This window comes from Coccinella septempunctata, chromosome X (genome assembly GCF_907165205.1).
Source record: "Coccinella septempunctata chromosome X, icCocSept1.1, whole genome shotgun sequence".
In the NCBI taxonomy this organism is placed as follows: Eukaryota; Metazoa; Arthropoda; class Insecta; order Coleoptera; family Coccinellidae; genus Coccinella; species Coccinella septempunctata.
In genome coordinates, this window is record NC_058198.1 from 3495141 (window position 1) to 3516709 (window position 21569).

The 21569-nt window shown below is 39.3% G+C and overlaps 2 protein-coding genes across 2 annotated transcripts; both read left to right on the forward strand.

The window, feature by feature from the left end:
• The first annotated feature begins 331 nt into the window (after positions 1–331).
• On the forward strand, positions 332–18991 carry LOC123321678 (cubilin-like). Its single transcript, XM_044909404.1, is given in 64 exon segments — positions 332–476; positions 1089–1218; positions 1277–1441; positions 1618–1782; positions 1836–1939; positions 1995–2139; positions 2329–2470; positions 2541–2635; positions 2730–2856; positions 2950–3129; positions 3189–3332; positions 3386–3558; positions 3608–3773; positions 3829–3913; positions 3969–4074; positions 4385–4547; positions 4610–4779; positions 4839–4989; positions 5049–5239; positions 5298–5475; positions 5564–5920; positions 6093–6273; positions 6506–6672; positions 6828–7006; positions 7073–7229; positions 7285–7499; positions 7558–7738; positions 7797–7975; positions 8291–8456; positions 8512–8693; positions 8771–8965; positions 9054–9174; positions 9402–9626; positions 9680–9763; positions 9848–10087; positions 10138–10325; positions 10378–10567; positions 10901–11236; positions 11298–11368; positions 11545–11643; positions 11788–11913; positions 11972–12180; positions 12233–12408; positions 12470–12688; positions 12738–12896; positions 13197–13544; positions 13598–13798; positions 13907–14007; positions 14205–14589; positions 14642–14826; positions 14939–15076; positions 15155–15323; positions 15441–15614; positions 15758–15896; positions 15950–16170; positions 16238–16449; positions 16591–16850; positions 16853–17045; positions 17160–17222; positions 17278–17431; positions 17764–17930; positions 18074–18380; positions 18456–18547; positions 18737–18991. Coding segments are annotated over 64 exon segments (11187 nt in total). The 5' UTR covers positions 332–399; the 3' UTR covers positions 18956–18991.
• Positions 18992–19680: 689 nt separating this feature from the next.
• On the forward strand, positions 19681–21530 carry LOC123322130 (myosin light chain kinase A-like). The gene is made up of 5 exons (XM_044909975.1): positions 19681–19839; positions 19890–20032; positions 20082–20306; positions 20361–21192; positions 21276–21530. Exons 1-5 carry the CDS (start codon positions 19741–19743, stop codon positions 21318–21320), a joined length of 1344 nt encoding a protein of 447 aa, XP_044765910.1. The 5' UTR covers positions 19681–19740; the 3' UTR covers positions 21321–21530.
• Positions 21531–21569: the final 39 nt, after the last annotated feature.

The window sequence follows — 21569 nt, forward strand, 5'->3', positions numbered from 1 at the left end:
TTGCCTATTCAAAAATATCCAGCATTAGGTAATGTGAACGATAAATAAATAATTCATCGAACCGATTCAGAATAATTAGATTCCCAGCAGTTTCGGGAATGTGGATTGATCTTGGATTTGAATACCAAGATTGAGGAGACGTTGGACTTGAGTGTCATCTTTCGTAAATGCTGAATTTTTTGGGAAAAAAAGTTCTACTTAGTGAACATTTCAGGATGGGTTAATGCCTCTTCAAATTAGAGGAAAGCAGACTAGGTGAATTATGCATAGGATGTTACGAGAGGGAGGTATCAGATTACAAATGTGATTCTCTGATTGACGCCCCTTCAATTCACAACAGTGTAATTCATTCAGCAGTTTCCATGTTCATATGGAGTTGAAATGATCGAATAAGTCGAGATGGTTATCTATGGACTTTATCTCATTTTTTGTTTGTGTAGTATTCAGTTTAACCTCATCGAAAGTGCTAAAGATTAGTAAGTGTATTCAGCAAGTATTTATCCAGAGTACGAAATTTCAGAATTGAAACTGCACCGATTTCAAGACCATATTTGAAAAATTTATATTTTTATAGTTGCAACAGCTTCTGTTTGTTCGAGTACTTATATTTCCATGCCAAACGAATCTCTGATACTATTCCTGGGGATAGTATTTCTTCTATAATCTCAATTTTAAGGATATCAAGTTTAAATTTTCCATTTTTCATACCACAATTCAATTCGTAAAGCTCTGTTACGTCTTCAGGAAACTTTAGTTTTTCGGAAATTCGAGACAGCTTTTTAAATGTCCTAGGGCACTATTAAACTGCTGTAATTCTCGAAGCGTGGAGCAAAAATGTACGTTTTTTCGAAATTTTTACATTCGATTTATGATTGGACCAAGAGGTCCAATCGATGCTTATTACAAATCAGAAGATAAGAGATATATTCGGAGATATTATCTTCTGCGACTATAAAAAGAAAAAAATTATGTTGAGAATGAAATACCATGACTGGCATACATCCTGCTGTTCTGGGTCTAGCAGTGTGTGTCTAGTATGGATTCGCTCAATAAGTGTCAAAAAGTCTCATGAAAAAAAATTCCTTCAGTGCTGAGATACTCTCTATCGATGGAGAAATTACAATTCGTTCGGCACAGGACAAAAACATATCTTTCGAGACAGATGGACAAGGCGACGTTTACATCAAGAAGGCCAGTTTCGCGAATGCTGCATCCACGGTAATCCACACATCCCAATGATCTTCCCCCATTTTTTAAACCGTCAATGATGTTCCAGATAAAAAGGGCCGACGAAGTCATGGATGATTATAAAACCGTCCTTGCCTCGAATGTTGAACGCTTGAAAGTATTACATCTGATTGTCGAAATAGTCGTGAAGCCCGATGTTAACAAATTGGAAGATAAACTGAAGAATTTCAAACATTCGAACTCTAATCCAAACGTGCGTATTTCTGGGAAAATGAGTAACTGATGGTTGTCCCAACTAAAACGAGCCCACACTTGGTGAATAGAAACAAAATCAATTGTGCTGTCTCCAATGAAGGATGGGGCGTTTTAGTTTGGACACCCTGTATGATATCAACAAATCCATATGACAATTCGGTGTTCTGTCGACAGTTAGGCGACAATCTCAAGGCGGAAATAGCAGAATTGAGGTCTGCAGTGGCAAAACTGAAAAGACTTATAACGAAAAATGAGTGTGCCAGTGGCCCTTGTAAAAATGGGGGTACCTGTCAAGATCTCTTCGGCCATTACCACTGTAGTTGTCCGAACGGTTGGGAGGTACGTAAAATTATTACTCCTATAAACATTTTACCAAATTTCTGGATTTTCAGGGACTTAGTTGCGAAAAAGACGTAAATGAATGTGCGTTGTTCAATTCAACAGATTTGGGATGTCAGAATGGCGGAATATGCCGCAATAAACCTGGATCATACGAGTACTGTCTTTCTCATAATTCCACAACTGTTTTCATGAAATTATCGTATTTTCAGTTGTATATGTGCGAATGGTTGGCATGGTTTGCATTGTACCACCAAAAAGACAGACTGTTTCTCTGGTTCAGCCTTCGAAGTATGCGGTCATGGTACTTGTATACCGCAAAATAATGAGCTTGGCAGAAAATGTATCTGTGATCAGGTGATTATTTATCAGTTTGTTTATGTTTTAGAAGTGTTTGGCACACGTCTATAAGAGAGTGAAGAAATATTGATTAGCTCACTTCTAATTGAGCTCATATGTCATTGGTGTGTCCAAAAGAAAAATGAGGAACTGACGCTCCTGATATTTTCGATTTGAGAATATTAAAATTGGAGGTTTTCTTGGCAGGGTTGGAGGAAGTCGAATGAAAATGAAGCCTGTGTCATCGACGTGGACGAATGTAAGGAGGAAAATCCGGTATGCTCAAAAGATCCACTTGTTTCTTGTGAAAATACCCCTGGATCCTTCCACTGCGGCCCATGTCCTGCCGGTAGGTATTCTTGAATGAAACACGGGAATAAAAAAAAAAGTGATCTATACTAAGAATCAAATTTTGCTAGGCTACACTGGAAATGGACAGTATTGCACAGATATCAATGAGTGTGAACTTTTCAATGGCGGTTGCAGTCCTGGAGTGGAATGCATAAACACGCCTGTGAGTAGAACTACTATTTTTGGATAAAATTCACTTCTGCCCAGTTAAAAAAATAAAAACTGCTAAATTGACAATACGTAATTTTCGTCTGAAGGGATCAAGAGAATGCGGTCCCTGTCCTCCAGGGTACATCGGCAACGGATCTGCTTGCACCTACCAGGGAGTCTGTAGAAGAAATAATGGAAATTGTCATTTCCTGGCTACATGTGTCGAATACCCCAGTAAGTTCATCAAGTTTTGTCCCATGATCGAAAAATACAATGTTCGGTGAAAAACTACTTCTGCATTATTTTTCCCGATTGATTTTCTTGCAGACATCGAATATCACGAGTGCAGATGTCCTCCTGGATATACGGGCAATGGGTACGGACCTAGAGGATGTGTTCCTTCTACAGTAACGGCGTGCAGTTCAAATCCTTGTAAATTTGGAACGTGCACACCAGACTCCAACCGAATCGAAGGTTTTAGGTGTAAATGTCAGAAAAACTACTACGGTAAAACGAAATAATACCGTTTGGTCGGTATTCTCAACAATGATCTTATCGTCTTTCAGGAAAGTATTGCAATCATTCGTTGGGGTTGTGTTCCAGCAACCCTTGCAAAAATGGAGGACTCTGTGTCGATCAAAATTCCACGTCATATACTTGTATATGCCCTCACTCTTATATCGGTAAAAACTGCGAGATAAGTCCTCAGGGTAAGGCCAATAAAGCTTAATTCGTTCTCCATACTACTCATCTTTTTTCTCAGAGTGTGGTGACTTAGGGATGCAAGAAATTGGTGAGATAAGTTACCCCTCTAGCCCATCAGCCTATCTGATGTGTGTCTGGAACGTTCGTACTGAGGAAAATAAAGTTTTCAATATAACTTTCGTTGATTTCAACATAGGAAATGGTGTTGTTTGCATTGATGAATGGCTTAAGGTAAAGGAGCCAATAAGTGAAAATGGAAAGTATTTGGTTCGTTTTTTAGATAACCGAGGGGAGCGGGGATGAAGTCAATTTCCTTGGAAAGTTCTGTGGAAAAGAATTACCGAGAAATGGACGATTATTGAGTACCAAGAATAAAATCACGATCAGTTATAGGGCGAAAAATAGACTGTCTTCCTTCAAGCTGCGATGGGAGTCTGTCCGACCACGTGAGAAAATCTTCATCTTTTAATTAGCAAGCTTTCAATTATCGTTTCATTTCAGAATGCCATGAAATTCTCAATTTGACGTCGAAATCAACTGGAAGTATAAAATCGCCCAATTGGCCTAATGATTATCCTGAAAACATGTGAGTCGCATCCTTATTTAGAGATGAAATCCAGAATAATTTCTTTCGATTTCAGAGATTGTCTTTGGTTGTTGCAAGCACCTGCTGGCAAATCTATCAGGTTGACTTTCTTCAATTTCGATTTAGGAAATGACTCATACTGTATCGGAGATTTTCTGGAAGTGAGTGACTCAAAATATCGTTAAATAATTCTTCGAGATAATATTTTGGCTCATTTTGGAACTCGTTCTAAATTTTTAAGCTTTATTTTTGAAGTTTTTCTGCAAGCAGAAACGCATTTTTGATTACATGCTGATCAATCTAAATATTTTCAAACTTCGTTAATCACTGAAGCAGTTTAGGTCATGCATCGTTCTGGCAGAATGGCAATATTTTTGGGTGTAGTAAAATATTATTGAACCCATTAAAATTGATGGAATTCTTTTCTCTGTACATTTTAATACGTGGAATCCATATTTTTTGTGTTACAAGGTATCCTCATCATTCACTGAGGGAAAAGACATCCTGATAAAAAAATGCGGAGGGCCAGCCCCAGAAGAAATTATATCGCAAACACCTGAAATGCGTATTCATTTTCACTCAGACCACAAAAATTCCCATCGTGGTTTTCTGATCAACTATTCTCTGCAACCGGGTGGGTTTGTTTTATGCTGACCTATTGGAATAGCGCAAGGTTTAATAATATGCACGTTTCAGGTTGTGGAGCTTTACTAAATAATGCCAGTGGTGTTATAGTTCCACCAAGGGTTGCCAAAGAAATTGTTTGTTTTTATCAAATAAATCATAATCTCGAATTGAAAACAAAGCTGACTTTCAACAGACTATCTCTTCGCGAATCTGATGGTTGTACCGAGGAATATGTTGCTGTGAGTGAGGAGAACGAGGAAAAAGGTTATAGAATGAGAATGAAAACGATTTTTTTTAGTTATACGAGGGGTATAATACAAGTGGTTCTCTGATTGGAAGATACTGTGGAAATACTGTACCCTCTGTGTATATCTCTGACAGTGGTGTCATTTCCGTAAAGTATAAAAAAACTGGATCCTCATCGTATTTCTCTTTGGCATATGAAGCAGGTGGGTAATGTTATCAAGATGAACAGCTTTTACTCATTTTATAATTGTTTACCTTTCAGTTTGCGAAAAAATTCTTGAGACCCCCAGTGGATATATCCTTTCATTGGGGTATCCAAATGCATTACCTGTCGGTCTAACTTGCTACTATCTGATAAAACAACAGCCAGTATCACTGATTACTCTGCATATTTCTTTGATGGACGGTGATTATTTGTACTACGACAATAATTGCGAATCTAGGGTTTTCGAGGTGGGTTCAGAATCGAAGCTCTTGGGATGTTCACAAAATCACCTGTTTCAATTTTCAGATTAGAGATGGGGATAATGAAAATGCCACCTTGGTTGATACACCCATCGACTATGAAGATGATGATGGTACAAGCAGTTTTACCGTCTATTCTAGTTCTAACTCGTTGTGGATCAAAGTTAACTCTTCTTCCACTGAATGCGCTTCTAGCTTCACGGCAACTTATTCAACAACTTCAGGTATTCAAGTAGCTAGGAAAGATCATTCGATCAATTCAACAAATGACCTTTGTTTCGTATAATTCATTCGAGGACTCTTTTTTCGCAGATTGTGGATCTTTGTTGAGGAACATGACCGGATCCATAACATTCAGCAACACCAAAAGGAGCAAAAAATATTGCAGGTGGATTCTGCAAGCACCCAGTGGTTTCTTCATTCAGCTGTACGTGACCCTTTTGGACTTCTTTGGCTCTATTAACAGTGATTGCTCCGCGAATCATGTGAACTTATACGAGAACAATTCCTATTCGAAGGAAGCTAAATTGATTGGTTCTTATTGCGGCAAACGGATTCCACCTGTGATCCTCATACCATCGAATTTGGCCACCATCACTGTGACAAGCGCGGGAGCTTTAAGAGATCAGGAATTTTCGGCAAATTACATATTTCTCAACGAAAGTAAAGGTAGGTTGATGCCAGCACCAAATGAACACCTCTCATCCAGAGTCTTCTGAACAAAAAATTTATTTAGTGCACGAAACTTTCGTTTTTTCTTGTGAGATCAGAAATATGTTCGTTTTAGTTTTCAGTAGAATAAATTCTGTAATTGCTGAGATTTCGAACTTTTTTTCTACAGTTTGTGGCGGAAATTTCTTCACCTCATCTGGAGCGATAAAATCTCCACAGTATCCAGGTCCATACCCACCATCGTCCGATTGCATCTGGACCATTACTGTGAATACCGATCAGCAGATTGAGCTGAAAACGTCGATTTTCAAGATGAGAGTACCTTGCACTATGGAATATCTCGAAATACGGTGAGTTCTAAGCTTAAATTACTGAATTCATTGGCTGTTACAGGAGTGATGTTTCGAACGTCAACTTTCGAGTCGCGTTCCTCCCAGAAAAATCATCGTAGATTCAAATGTGATACACATTCTGAAAGAGCAACTCTTGTAGTTATAAATCTGAAAATTTCATCGACCTCGGTGCAATCGTTCGGTCTTGACGAATTTTCAACTGACACCATCTTTTTTTCTTACATGTTAGAAATGGTGGATCCGCATTCTCTCCGCTGATAGGAAGATTTTGTGGTACCAAGATACCGAAGATAATACGTTCCCACACCAATCAACTTTATATGCATCTAGTTGCTACGTCTTACTCTTCTATCGATAGATATAAATTTATGTTCACGTGGGAAACAACAACAACTGGTAAGTGTTCTGCACAAAAGCTGCACCGAATGAACATTTGGAACGAGCTTTACTTGGCTCACCTGTAAACCTTTGTCTACGATGATGCTGAGGTCGTAGGTGGTTGATAGTAGTGTGTAACTTCTCAGTTTTACTCATCTATCAAAAATATACAGGCTGCGGTGGCAAACTGACAACGGCGACTGGTGCTTTAGCATCGCCACACTATCCAGAGCCATATCATTCTGAGGCAGATTGTCACTGGAGCATTATTGTGAGCCAGGGCTCTACTATACAGCTGGTATTCTTGGATTTCGACCTCGAAACCACCAGGTTCAATCGGGATTTCGTTGAGGTATGTTGCATTCCTTCCTACATTGGTACTGATGACGTGTGAGTTGCTTCTGGTTAATTGCTTCAGGTTTTCGACGGATCATCCAAAATCGCGAAATCCTTGGGCAGGTTTAGCGGTTCTACCTTACCCCAAAGTATGATTTCCACCAGCAGAAGAATCGATATTTACTTCATATCCGATGAAAGAAACGAGGGCAGAGGCTTCAACCTTCATTATAGAACCAGTAAGTTGTTATTACTTATTTTCATGCCTGGATGCCAGATTACCCTTTTCTTCAGTTTGCTCCAACAATCTCACGGGTTATGGCGGTGTTATTGAGAGTCCTAACTTCCCTGATTCCTATCCGGTGCTACAAGAGTGTACCTGGCACATAAAAGTCACCAAAAAGAATACTGTCAACATAACTTTCTCCCATTTTGATCTGGAGGAGAAGGGCTATCATGACTACCCGTTTTTCGCTTTGAGACCTGGGGTTCACATAAATTACTTGAAGGTAGTAATTACTAGTATCAAATAAAGACATCGAATGAGGTACTCAACAAATGTTTCAGATAATGTACATGAGATACAGTGAGGATGATCTTGGTGTACAAGAAAAAGTTTTGTTGAATACTTACGTAGGATCTAACCTCCCAGACAGTGTTAATGTACCATCGGATCATGTTATCTTGTATTTCAAATCCGACACTAATTTGATTGGAAACGGTTTCCGCTTAGAATGGATGGTGAATGGTGAGTATAATTACTATGTTTCCCAAATGATAATCTTCGTTGTGTGTTGCTTTTCAAGGTTGTGGAGGACATTTAAACAAACCAGGAACCATCACCTCTCCCAATTACCCGAAGAAGTATCCGGATGAGGTAGAGTGCGAATGGTTGATAGAAGCACCGATTGGACGGAGTGTGGTTATAGATTTCACATCTGTTGATATAGAAAAGCAGAACTTATGTCCCTACGACGTGATAAAGGTGAGTTTACCATTCGGGAGGTTTTTAAAATGTTTCTATAGGTATCACCATTATGACTTAAAGCCAGAGGGTGCTCTGAGCACCACCCATACGGTAGCGACGGGGTATGTGCTAGGTTTACCCCCTGTACACTTCCAAGCTACATAGGTGGCTATGAAGACAGGTCTCAGAGTATGAGAACAGGGACAATGGCGTCATAGTGGATGGTTATGAGGGGCCATGCGAAGCATCTCAATATGGTGGATGATGCCAATGCATTTCTTCTATGCATTCTGCTTTGACGAAGCATACAGGGTAATTGTTCACCAATTTCAGGTATTCAACGGACCGGATTCCAGCTACCCCATGCTAGGGTCACTGTGCCACATGGAGAAAGAGGTTAAATTCACATCAAACGGCCACCTGATGCACGTTAGTTTCTTGAGCGACTCTACATATGCCGGCAAAGGTTTTTCGGCAGATTTCGAGTTCATCGAGTCCAGTAAGTTACCGGTCCTTTCGTGCGAAAACAATTTGAACCTGTTCATTCCTTCCAGAATGCGGTGGTGTATTCTCTGCCCAATTTGGAACGATAACTTCGCCGAACTTCCCCAAAAACTTCAACGTCGGCGACTACTGCGAATATCTGATATCCGTCGATATCAATCACGTGATCGATCTCAAATTCGAAACTTTGGATTTGATTGTAACGAAAAATTGTACCAAAAATTCCATTAAGGTGCGTGAAAATATCAGTTGACTAGTTAGGTTGAACAAGTCAAGACCCGAATGGCGCTAATTAAAAGTGATTTGCAGATTTATGATGGACCATCGACTATGAGTCCGTCTTTAGCAACAATATGCGACTCAACCAACCAAACTTTCACATCTACCTCCAATCATATGCTGGTCGTGTTTCAACATGTCCAAGTTCACCGAAATAAAACGTGGCGGCGTTGGGAAGATCCTGATACGCAGACCAGTCAAGGATTCAAGGCGGTCTACAGCAAAGTAAGCGTAATTTTATGAGCAAAATACCCTTGATACTTGATTTTTCTATTCGTGACTTGAGTGATTCGAAGATAAATATTTTTTGAAGGCTTGTGGATCTCGAATAATTGCGAGTGATATGAGTGGAAATCTGAAGCTGAAACCATTTTCGATGTCTCATTCCAAGATCGATTCCAAATGCGCATGGACCATAGTCGCTCCAAAATCAGGTGAATTCATCGTTTTAACCTTTAATAATATATACCTACCAAAGTTGTTAATCCTCCAAATGAAACATTGTTGTAACTCTTATAGCTCGCGATATGCCATAAAACGACAATTGATTGTTTTGCGCATGAACGTGTGGATTTCTGATAAGGAAGAGTTATTCCGCAAGCGCATGCGAAGTGTGTTTCATGTGTTAGATTTTGCTAATTCTTATTCATTATCTTCTCAGATCAAAGAGTTGTTTTAACTGTCACCCGTCTGCATATGCAGTCTGTAGACGAGACTTCCCACACTGGCTTGATCGTCTATGGAGGAGAATCCACGGAATCTCCTTTGATCGGTGAATATTTGACCAACAAATTACCACCTACAATCGTGAGTGGAGGTTCCGCCCTGCATGTTGTAGTAAAAGGAGATGTTGACTTTTTCGCTGTTTACCACGTGTACGGAGCTAGTAAGTCTGTGAAATTTAGATCGTTCCTCACCTAATCATTCTTCCATTTACAGGTTGCGGGGGTATTTTGTCAGGTTTGAATGGTATGTTTTCTCCGGTGGGTGGATCTTGCGAGTGGACTATAAAAGTTGCACCAGGTATGTAGGAAAGATGGTCAGGATTGCTTCGGCAATATCACCATATGTGTCCAAATAACTCATACAAGGCGGTTTTCATTTCAGGAAACGAGATCAGCGTCTCTTTCAAAGATTTCAACATACCCAAATCGGACAAGTGCAGTTTAGATTACCTGGAAATAAGGGAAAGAAACGCAACTGGACCGTTGAGAGGAATTTTTTGCGGAGATAAGAAACCTGCCGAATTGACGCATCAGGGTAGTTTGTGGTTTTTCTTCCACTCATTGAAAGATAACAACACTGTCATATCATCGCCAGTAGGATTCGTGGCAGAATATGCAACAAGTGAGTTGAATTGATCGAAAAGAGTTCAGCGGCAACGGAACAATTTTCAGGTACACATGTTGATGTAACTGGTTATCGGGGTGAAATCGCTTCACCACTTTACCCAGAGAGCTTTTCCAGCTCGGTTCCTTTCACATGGAAGATATCAGTGCCCGGCACCTCAAGAATTATGTTGGAATTTGAAGACTTTCAGACGGAAAATTTCCTAGATGATTACTGCCTCACCCCATACCTCAAGGTGATACTCGAATTATTATCGAGACTCTCTCTTCAAGTATTCAAAATTTCAGGTGTATGACGGTTCGAATGATGAAGCCACAGAATTGGGTACTTTTTGTGGTCTCAAGAAGCCAGATCGTCTAGAATCGTCATCCAACAGTATGTTTATTGAAGCCGTCATGGATTCTTCGAGACTAGATAACAGATTCCTTCTGAAGTGGAGGAGGATATATTACCAGAAGCAGCCAGAAGTCAATAAGAGTGGGTTCACTGAATATGAAAATTAGTTTTTTTCTAGGATCAGTAGATTAGTGGAAAAATTTGGTTAACTTTGAAGATCTACAGCAGCTAGAAAAATGGGTCTGAACTGATGCTGATTTTTTTACATATAGATTGATCCTTTGTGAATAAAAAAGTCCATTTTTTTTTCAGCTATAGCATACAGTTTAGATTTCATGTTTTTTTCCGTGAAGGTCGTGAATGGAATGGTCGCGTGGCTTTTGCCATGCGCGACCTATCTCATGCGCGCGCTTTTCTACTTCTAATTACGATTTGAAGTCATTCAGCGTGTATCGAACGTTTGATTTTTTGTAGCCTGCGGATCAGAGGACATAATCGACTTGAGGAAGATACACAAAGTCAATCTAACTTCACCCGGTTACCCGAATGGATACGCCCCGAACTTGGAGTGCGAATGGAACTTCGAAACGGAAAGTGGAAATAGTTTGCGATTGAAAGTGAACTCCGTGAATCTGGGCTTTTCCAGCTACTGCTTTCACGATTACATCAGGATGAGGTCGGACGATATGGATAAGAAAATCTGCCACCGGTCGCAAGCTCGCACCTACAACGCCTCCAGGTCCCTCAAAGTTACCTTCGTAACGAACGCGTATTACAACGGGACAGGATTTTCGGCAGAGGTGATGGAAGGTCTGTCGAAACTGAGTGAAATACCCTTCTTTAGTTTTAATGTGTACTGGGTTCGTTTCAGGTTGTGGAGGTGTCATGAAAGAATCCTCCGGTGTTATAACATTCGACAGTAATTCTCCAAGAGATTGGACGGTGAGTAAATATCAATGCCGAGACCATTTAGCAGTGCCAAAAGAAGGTTTTGAAAAAGTTTTTGCGTGGATGTTGCCATATGGCAACATCAGTTTTGGCACTGCTAGGTGGGATGCCTCGGTATATTTGGGATGATGATTGAGGCGGCTAATGAAATGTTATGTTTTCATTTTTAGTGCAAATGGAAGATCAACGTGAAACCTGGTCGAAGAATAAGTATAGAATTCTTGAAATTCACTACAAGTTCGAGCAACCGTTGCGATAATTTCATCACGGTAAGCATACTTGAATCTTGTAGGATGATCCAGCAGTAATATTGAGCAAGGGTTTTGGTCACCGACACATTCAACCAATGTACCAAGCCAAAATTACAAATGATTTTTTCATTTTCAATTCAGTAAAATAGTTCTAACTTTCAGCTGAAAAACGGCTTCGATTCCAGTTCTCCCAACTTAGGGGATGGAAAGTTTTGTGAGAAACCACCCAAGCTCAAGACGACGGGCAATAATTTATACATCGAGTTCAGCGGCAATCCAAATAATACGGTATTACCGTCGATTGAAGTAGGAACGAAACGAATCGCTAATACCTGGTTGATTTCAGGAGTTCAAAGCCGTCTACAGGGAAGTCCTCTATGACTGTGGCGGCTCATTCGCGTTGAACGAAAAACTGAGTAGCATGCAAATAATGTCTCCGAACCACCCCAGTCAATCTGAGCCGTTTATCGAATGTGTATGGTCGATAACATCACCCCCCGGCACCCACCTCCAGGTCGATTTCATTGGGAAATTCGATTTTCATCAGGATTATGGGTAATTTAGAATGATCTGTGTTTGTTCTTTTTTAATGTACTGAAACTTACAGATGCGATGTCGAAGGAGTTGAACTGAGGGATGGTGGTACAAATATGTCACCCTTAATCAATAAGTTTTGTGATACATCGCCAAATACTCAATTCTCAACTGATAACATATTATTCGTGAAATATTTCACTCAAGCCAAAGAACCTGGCGATGGGTTCTTGGCGAATGTTTCCATAGGTTCGTTCTCAATTTATTCCTATGAAAAAACGTAGTAACATTGACTTTTTCGTATGTATAGCTTCTTGTGGTGGCACATATAAGAATCCGACTGGTTTCATAGAGTTGAGTTATTTAACTGGAAAACAATTAATAAATTGCACCTGGAATATAATTGCACCTGCTTACGACACCCTGGACCTGAATATTATTTTCAAGGGACTGGTGAGTTCATACTTGTGCTCGTCGTATGGACGATTTGCCGTTTATGAGATTATCGATAAGCCTGGCAAGACTAAGGGTGAGTCTTCAGTGAGAGATGTGGGGAAAAAACTAATTTGTGTTTTCAGAGAGAAAAAACCTTTGGACGGATATGTGTGATGCCGCCCAACCAAAACATATCACGTCTGTTAGCAATCGGGTCACCATTGAATTCAGTAATGAAATGAGCTCCGCGCGACCTGTACAACCTCTAAGTCTTTCGATCACATATAATGCAACTGGAAAAGGTGAGTCTTTTTCTATTTTATCGATGATGACTAACGCTACAAAATTGTCAGTTGCAAATTTGCATCTGGCGATAAGTTGGGTTGGTGGCTATCCTAATACTCAAAAATTTGTTACTGGTTGCCAAAAATCAAATTTCCCATTATTTTTGAGGATAATTGTTTGTGGAACATGGTCCGTTGTTTCCAATAATAAAACTTGGGAATCGAGCATTCGAATTCATTCAATTCTAATTTGGTATGGTCAGAATTGGAGGGTTTAAAGATTTTGGAAATAATTTAAAATGTTCGATGGGCTTTCAGAGTGCAGCTACACCCTCAACACCGACTTCGGTGAGCTGCAATCTCCGAACTATCCGAATCTGGATTACTTCAAAGGCTATTGCGTTTGGACCATCAATGCGCCGAAAGGCAGAAGGGTCACTGTCAACATAACGGACTTCGACCTCGAAAAATACTCGGCCACATCGAAGGACGGCCAGTCCATCGTTTTCCTGGACTACGGGGAATATTTCATGGACGAAATATTTTACAATTCCTCGAAGAGGATTTACAAATCCAGCGGAAATGTCTTACAAGTCATTTTCTTGAGCGAACAGTCCACCACCCATCGAGGTTTCAAGGCGTACTACACCTCCGACGAGGAAGAAGGTAGTAGGTATTTCCATCGAATTTTTGCCCCCTGCATCGTCCTCTATTTTCAGTTTGCAACCAAGATTTCAACGCAGAACGTGGAAGTCTATCCAGGCTGCCTGGTGATCTGACATATGTTTGCCTCTACAAGAATGTTCAGAAGTTACCTATCAATAGGACCCTGGCTCTTACTGTGAATTCCACATTGAATTATAAGGACAGTCCAAGATTGGCCCTCTTCCGAAAATCTTCCATCAGCATCAAAACAGAACGTAAGCATATATCTTTTATAATTCCAACTACATATTCCTTAAATTTGTTGGCAAAAGCCTTTTTTTGGCAGCCCATATCTCAGAAGGAGTAATTTTTTTCGTTTGCAGCTTATGGAGAATACACGTTTGCAGTTACCCTTTTATCAAGCAACAGACCCATCTTAGAACCAGTAATCATTCGAACAGCTTATCTTCAAACCTTCCTCGAGGTGAGCTTCACAATACTACACATAACGAGTGTAACGGACTTGTCGTAGATTTAGTCTTCTAACACTTTGAGTTAGTTGCATTAGACATTTTGTGTTTGAGCTAACCTTCACCGTCCAAGTTTATCACACTCGTTATGAATAAAAGTACATAGTTCAAACTGCTCACAATAGTGCGAATGTTTCCAATATACTTTCAGCTTCAAATCAAAAAGAGTGAAGGTAACTTTTCGATAGACTATGAATATTATCCCTGCGGAGGATTGATACAGAATAGTTCAGGCTACATCAGCACCTATTCCCTCTTCAAAAAACGCTTGGAATGTGCCTGGGTTATCGAGCTACCAGTAGTCGAACGGATAAAACTCACCTTCTTGTCGATGAACTTGGGGGAAGATTGCGAAAAGAGCTACATCGAAGTTTACAACGGAAAATATTCAACAGCGCCGAGAATAGGAAGGTATTGCAATACCAACATGCCAAGTTTGATAGTTTCGCAAAAGAGCAACTTATTGATCGAGTACCATCACGATGGAGGTTCTTCTGGTGCTGGATTTAATGCCACATACGATACATTCACCGAAGGTGATTCTATCGGTATTTAAGTGATAACTGATTCATTTATATCTGTCTTCAGGTTGCGGAGGTACCATCACCAGCAAATATGAATTAATCGAAACTCCGAACTACCCTAAGGATTATCCAAATAACGCTGAGTGCCGTTGGGTAATTGCCTCGCCAGAGGGTAGTCATATGACACTAACCTCCGCCAATCGCTTCCATCTAGAAGAATCCATCGGATGTGCAAACGATTATGTTGAGGTAATAGGCAATATAAGCCTTCATGTCAAAGTAGCATAGCTTCTTCAACAGTACTTTTGTACTGGTCACGAAGAATAAGTTAATTTTTCTCACGTTTTTCCATTTTTGCAAGATATTCGACTGGAAGAACGGGCAGTGGGCTAGTTTGGGGAAATATTGCGGTCGACAATTTCCACAACTAACTTCTAGCGGTAATAAGATGCTTATTGTGTTCAGGAGCAACGATAAGATATCTGGATCTGGATTCCAGGTAAATATTTTCCCCCTGCTGATAGAATTCAATCACGATATGGCTTGAGTTTCCATTTACAATCAATATGTTTTCTAGGTTAAATGGCTGATGAAATGCGGTGGACACTTCAGGGCAACAACTGAAAAAAAATATATTACCAGTCCAGGATACCCTAAGAAGTACGATAACAGTTTGTTCTGCACCTACTTCATTTATGGCAGAGACAAAATAGTTGTGGAATTCGAAGATTTCGCTTTGGAAGGAGGTATATTACTGATACATTTTTTATTTAAAGAATATCTTAATTTCTCCATGAAAGATTTTTATGTACCCCTGGATATATTCGATTCAGTCTCGCCTTTGAACATATATTTGTTTCTAGATTATCCCACATGCCTTAACGATAATGTAACCGTTTTATCAAGCTCAAAGGCTGCAGTCTATTGTGGACAAACGAAGCCATCAAGAATTGAGGCTCGTTATAACGTTTTCATCAAGTTCAGGACCGATGTTTGGATTGCAGACAGTGGTTTCAAACTCTCTTTCAGAACGGACGGTTAGTTGAGGGTCCTTATTATAATTTTGGTCTATTGTTTGATTTTTTTAAATTAAATTTTCAACATTAATTAATTGAGGCGAAACATCGAATTTTGAGCGAAATCTAATATTTTATTGAATCTTTTGTGGAATTTTCTTCAGAATGTGGAGAAACTATAACGGAGCCCAAAACGATCGTCAAACCATTCAGTTCTTTACTGAGCGTAAGAAGGCATTATTACTACCGAGATTCCTGCCTTTGGAATATTACAGCGCCCAAAAACAAGACAATCATGATGAAGTGAGTTTCGATATTTATCATGGCCAATTCCACCTAATAGATTAATTTTACAGATTCACCAATTATTCAGAAGTTTATTCCTACATGTCGTGCATTGGCAACGCCTTAGAGGTGTACGATGGGGCGAAATTCGATAATCTACTGGCGAAAATATGCGGCGCTGAAAATATCCAAATACCAGTCATAACGTCAACTAGTAACATTGCCATGCTGTCGCTGAAGACGATGGACAGGGGACAGATCTCTTTCGCTGTAGAAATCTCATTCAATCCAGGTGAGAGTGGATTAAGTCCTACAAGATCATCCCAAGATAACGCCCTCTTCTTTTTCACCCGATCAAGGTCCTGCAGAGGGTTGCGGCGGGGTCTACAAATTGAACGGGACGAAGGTGATTCGTCCTCCCAAGAACTTCACGAACGCCGATTGTCAGTGGAAATTCGAGGTTCAAGAAGGCTACAAGGTGGAGTTCAAGATCGAATCCTTGAAATTGCCGATAGGGTGCGAGGAACCCAGGACGCACGGTTCGAAGAACTGCACGTGCAGTTTTATAGAGGTGAGTGCAAAATGGCGAATGCGCCAGTCTCAAATTTTCCTTCAGTCATCGCTTAAATATTGTCTGCCTCAGGGGATTCAATAGTTCTTGTCGTGGCATTTTTCTAATTACCTGTTTTAGTCACCATTACTCATGTTTCAGATAAGGGATGGAGCTGGACCTTTCTCCGAGGAAATAGACCAATTCTGCAGTAACACGACTTATTCTCAAGTCTACACGACTACTTGGAAATTTGGCTTTCTCAGATTTTACACGGCAACGGATTATCTGGAAGATACATTTAGAATATCCGTGAAACCGATAAAAGGTATTGTTGTGGGGTATGTTCGAAAAATCCGAAGAGCTATTGTGAAAACTCGCTTTCAGATATATGTGGACCGAGGGAATACGTCGCCGATAAAAATGTTCGCATCCTCACTTCCCCAGGTTATCCAGGGCCCTATGAGTCCAACATCAAATGTCGATGGACGATAAACAAGTGGAATTTCAGACAGAACATCCAGATCCGTTTCATCGAGTTCGATCTGACCAATTCCACGCAACACGAGAATGAAAATTTCTGTTCCGGTGATCGTATTGAACTGGATGAAGGAAGGGTAAAGATTCGGCAGCAATTTATGCTTTTTATCCGCTTGCAGATCAAACAGTCCTATATTTCCTCCCTTCTTACAATAATTATAAATAAAATTCTAATGCTCCTTCTTTGTTAGGTCAGACAGTCTTTGTACGAAGGAAGGGGCAAATCAATTTCAGCGAAACGAACCTACAATTCCGTAAGTTAGCAATTTAATCGTGTACTCGCATTGAAGTCGACATTCTAATTTTCAGTATCAATTGAATAAGGAAGAAACAATGCAATTCTGCGGTAAAGGACTGAAGCCGTTCACTATTAGCACCAAAAATTCGGCTTTAAATATTGGCTTTATAAGTACGTCCGATCTTGGAAAGGGCAGGGGATTCAAGATGGAATTTTCTTTATCAGGTATGACAAGTCTTTAGCAGGCCGGCTACCATTCAGATTTTACCAGCGCTTCTTTGGAGCTGACCTCCATTAATCCACGGCCTGAGAAACTTGCCATGAGAATTCTCCAAATCCAGATTTTGGAACTCTCTGCCACGGGAAGCTTTCCTGTAGAGGTTTGACCTGCAGACCTTAAATATTCCTCCTTTTACTCCCTATTGATCCACGGTATTCCCCGTATTCAGATCTAAGCTGTGTGCATCGTTTTAGTTAACAAAAGTTCGTCCCCAAATTAAAACTCTGAACCCATGAAACGCTTTTATGAAACCATTCGTGAATTCATTATGTTTAAGGTTGCTCGAGTAATTTCACACAAGATTCTGGAACAATTTATGCCGCTCAAGAAAATCGTACAAACTGCATGATATACCTTACCTCTTCGGACAACACCACATTATCCCTGTACTTCAACATGTTCTGGCAAGGATACCGAAACAACTGCTCAACTGCTGCTCTAGAAGTATGTATGGGAAAATGTGGAAAATTATAAGTACTATTTTGGCTCCAGCAGAAACGCTATCAATATCATTGTGCAGTCATGTTCAGTGGCTGGAGAAAATGAAGAATTTCTTCTAGGTCTGAAAATTTACCATATTCTTCCAGGTATACGACGGCCATTCTGAACAATCAACGAAGCTGTTAAGATACTGCGGATCTGTAACCCCTAACCCAGTGTTCGGAAACAGCAACAAAATGTTGATAATCCTATCTGGTTCGCAGACTTATACTATGTCCTCCTTAGAAGCCACATTTTTGGCTTCGTCAAATGGCAGAGGATGTGGTGGCAAAATCTTCGACCAGCACGGCACGATCAGTAGTCCATTTTATCCGAATAATTATACCGACGAGGCTATCTGTACCTGGGAGATAAACATACCAATTGGGGCGCAAATGAAGGCCGATGTTATGAGTAAGGAACATGAACATTAACCATTAAAAAATAAACGCTTTAAATAAACGATAATTTTCCAATTTCCCATTTCAGATTTCCGAATAACCGGACCATGCGAATCGAATTATCTGAAAGTCTCTACCTACGAAAATGGAAAGGTGAACGATAGGACATTTTGTGGAACGGTAAATATTATTTTAAAGTGTGACTAATTTTTCGAAGGAGCGCTATAAATTTTTCAAGAATAAAACATTGTTCTCTCTCTCTTGGGAGTTTAAGAGAATTTCAGGTGATGAATGTACTAAGAAATGAGTAGTAAGCAAGTATTTCAGCAAATGAGGTTTTAAGGAAATTGATTAACTGATTTTTTTCAGGATCGTATAGCGCAATTACAGTCCGCCAATAAGATGATTATTACTTATAAATCGTCTGCACTCAATACGGGATCAGGATGGTTGATCAAATTCAGAAGAGCGACCAACAGATATGGATTGACAAGAAATAGTTATGTACCTCCATTAAGACCTATGCCACGTGATGGAGACTCGCATTACCCCAGATTTTCGGTCCCCTTCTTCAGTAGAACTGGATGAAGGCGTTCTATTTTTGAAATAAAAGAATAACATTTACGTACATTTAATTTATTCCATGTCTTTTCCCCAGAACCAGTTGGAAACCTTCATTAATCATTACATTTTGTAATGAATATTTTTTTAAATGGAGTTTTCTATTATATAATTTGAATTTTTGGGACCACTTTCTCAACATTCCACTCGTTCGAATTGTATGATTCACTGCGCAATATTTTTAGGGATGATAGAACATAAAAAATGTGTGGTCTTTGTCTAATGAAACCGCTTATTAAGGGTGCAACAACCCTCGTAGATTAAAGGGCTTAAAGATAACCGGTTTTTCCTACATTACCTCCGAAATAGGTATACTAGAGAAAACCTGTGTCTCTGAGATATACCGTAATTATATTTTATTGCAGTTGGAATGTCAAAATGTGTATTTCCACAATGATACCTACCCCATTCAACTCTTTATTCGAAGTATTTAGTATTTGAGCTATATTAAAATGAAATTGGAATATTCTGTTGTGTAATATATGTATACACTTCATTAATATTCGAATTTTAATGCAAAATTCAGGTTTTGAAGCCCGCTCGGGTCATTTTTCTCTGAATTTCGAGTTGGGGGCGGAGGTAGATGCTTGCGTGAATAAGCATAGATAAATTTTTAGTTATTCTATGGGGATAACAAGTTTGCGCCTGATCTTCTATGGGGATAACATGTTTGTTCATGTTGTTGGTTGTTGTCACTCTTAGGTTATGTTTACTGTTTCCACCTGTTAGTGGATTGCAACAATTCTTTCATTATGAGACCGATTGTCGACATAAAATCAAGATGTTTCGACATTTCTAGGAATGTTATAGGAGCTGGCGCGTTTTCCTTGGTTAAAATAGCCTTCAACAAAGTAAATTGAAAGATTTGAATGAGAATGAAAGTACAATATATATGTTTTAGGGAGATAAAACTCCAATAGCTCTGAAGATTTGTCATTGCAATTCCGAATCGGAATGGCTCCAAAGCCTGAATGAAATATGCTTATTGAAAAAGCTTATCCATAAAAATGTGGCTCGAATTAATAATTATGAGATAACTAGATTGTGAGTTCTCTTGATTATTCATACGATTGTTCTCAACCCTCAGTTTCAGCCATGTATTAATTGGTCTTGACAAGGGTGATGCGACTTTGAAACAGTTAATTTCCAATGAAGACATTGTCAGGCTTAGATCCTGTGCTCTCCCTATCATGGGTCAAATTATAAATGCATTGAATTTCATTCATGATTTCAAAATAGTTCATGGGGATATCAAACCCAATAACATCATATACAATCTTATCTGTAACCAAATATCAATTCAAATAATGGATTTTGGGTGAGCTCCCTTATGTCTGGTATATGCCCACACTAACGATACCTCAAATTTAAGGCTGTCCCATGTAGTTGGTAGAATAGATTCACCTACGCTTGGAGATGCAGGTGGAACAAAAGTATACCTAGCACCTGAACGATTATCCCATTCAAATTATGACGAATCATCAGACCTTTTCTCTGCAGGCATTGTATTCTTCGAGATGTTGTTCAAGCTCCATCCCTTTTATAAAGAGGGAGACAATTATGCGGAGTTCATGAAAAATAAGCCTGTTCCTAGGTTTCCCCAAGGATATCAATCCCAAGTGCCTAAAGAATGGTTGGAAATCCTTTGTAGTATGCTCTCTTACAACCCTAAAAATCGGGAAGAAGTGAGAAACAACAATCTTCTAAAAACGAACTATATAAAGAAGTCAATGGACCATCAAGCAGCAGCACTTCGGAGTATAGCAAACGGAGAAGAAGCTGAGAAAACGGGAAGATATGCAGAATCTGCTATTCATTTCATGGATGCCAGCATTAATTTGGCAATATCCAAGCATGAGGCAGATGTCCAAAATAAAGATTTCATTTCTGATTTGAACAGTAGAGTAATTGATTACAGAAAAAAAGCTCTTCTTTCGATACATCTATTCAAGCACTCATTTTCTCACTATCAATCTACCGCAGGATTTAGTGTATATGATGAGTATTATGAGTATTTAATGGAAGTGACCGCCTCAACTCCTAGCCTGAAGCATTATCTAGAAATTGGCTACAACGGAGAGTTGTACCTTTGTGAGAATAAGCAAGAAATTGCTTTCAAAAACTTCATGGATGCCTTACAATACCTTAATCAAGTGATGCCTTCAGAGCCATCTGGTGATAGAAAAACAATTATAGGAAAAAAGGTCAGAAATTTGTCATTGGCATATTTAATTTTCGATCTTTGGTTTTGTTAAATCATTTTGAGTATCTCATTTTTTTCTTGCAGATGTTACAATGGACAAATATGGCAGAAACGTTGAGAACTAGTTGACAATAATCTACCTTCGAGTTATTTGTCAAGCATGTGGAAAAGTGAGAGTATTTTGATTCAATTGTGATAATTACCTACCTTCAGAGTTGAAAGACTCCTTCTAGTCCATTGAGTTCAACACAATATTTTTTAATTGTTGTTTAAATTGTGACATTTATTTCTTTCAGATCTACAAAGCTATTTAGTTCAAATAAAGTAACAAGTTATTTATTTTCTGAATTTTATTTAAGAAAATTTAAATCCAGTTGT

What these genes read in the sequence shown, in the direction of transcription:
- LOC123322130 (XM_044909975.1), top strand. Translation starts at nt 19,741, where the DNA reads ATGAGACCGATTGTCGACATAAAATCAAGATGTTTCGACATTTCTAGG. An exon ending in TTAAAATAGCCTTCAACAAA is followed by an intron (nt 19,840 to 19,889) that starts GTAAATTGAAAG and finishes TATATGTTTTAG; the next exon opens with GGAGATAAAACTCCAATAGC. An exon ending in AAACAATTATAGGAAAAAAG is followed by an intron (nt 21,193 to 21,275) that starts GTCAGAAATTTG and finishes TTTTTCTTGCAG; the next exon opens with ATGTTACAATGGACAAATAT.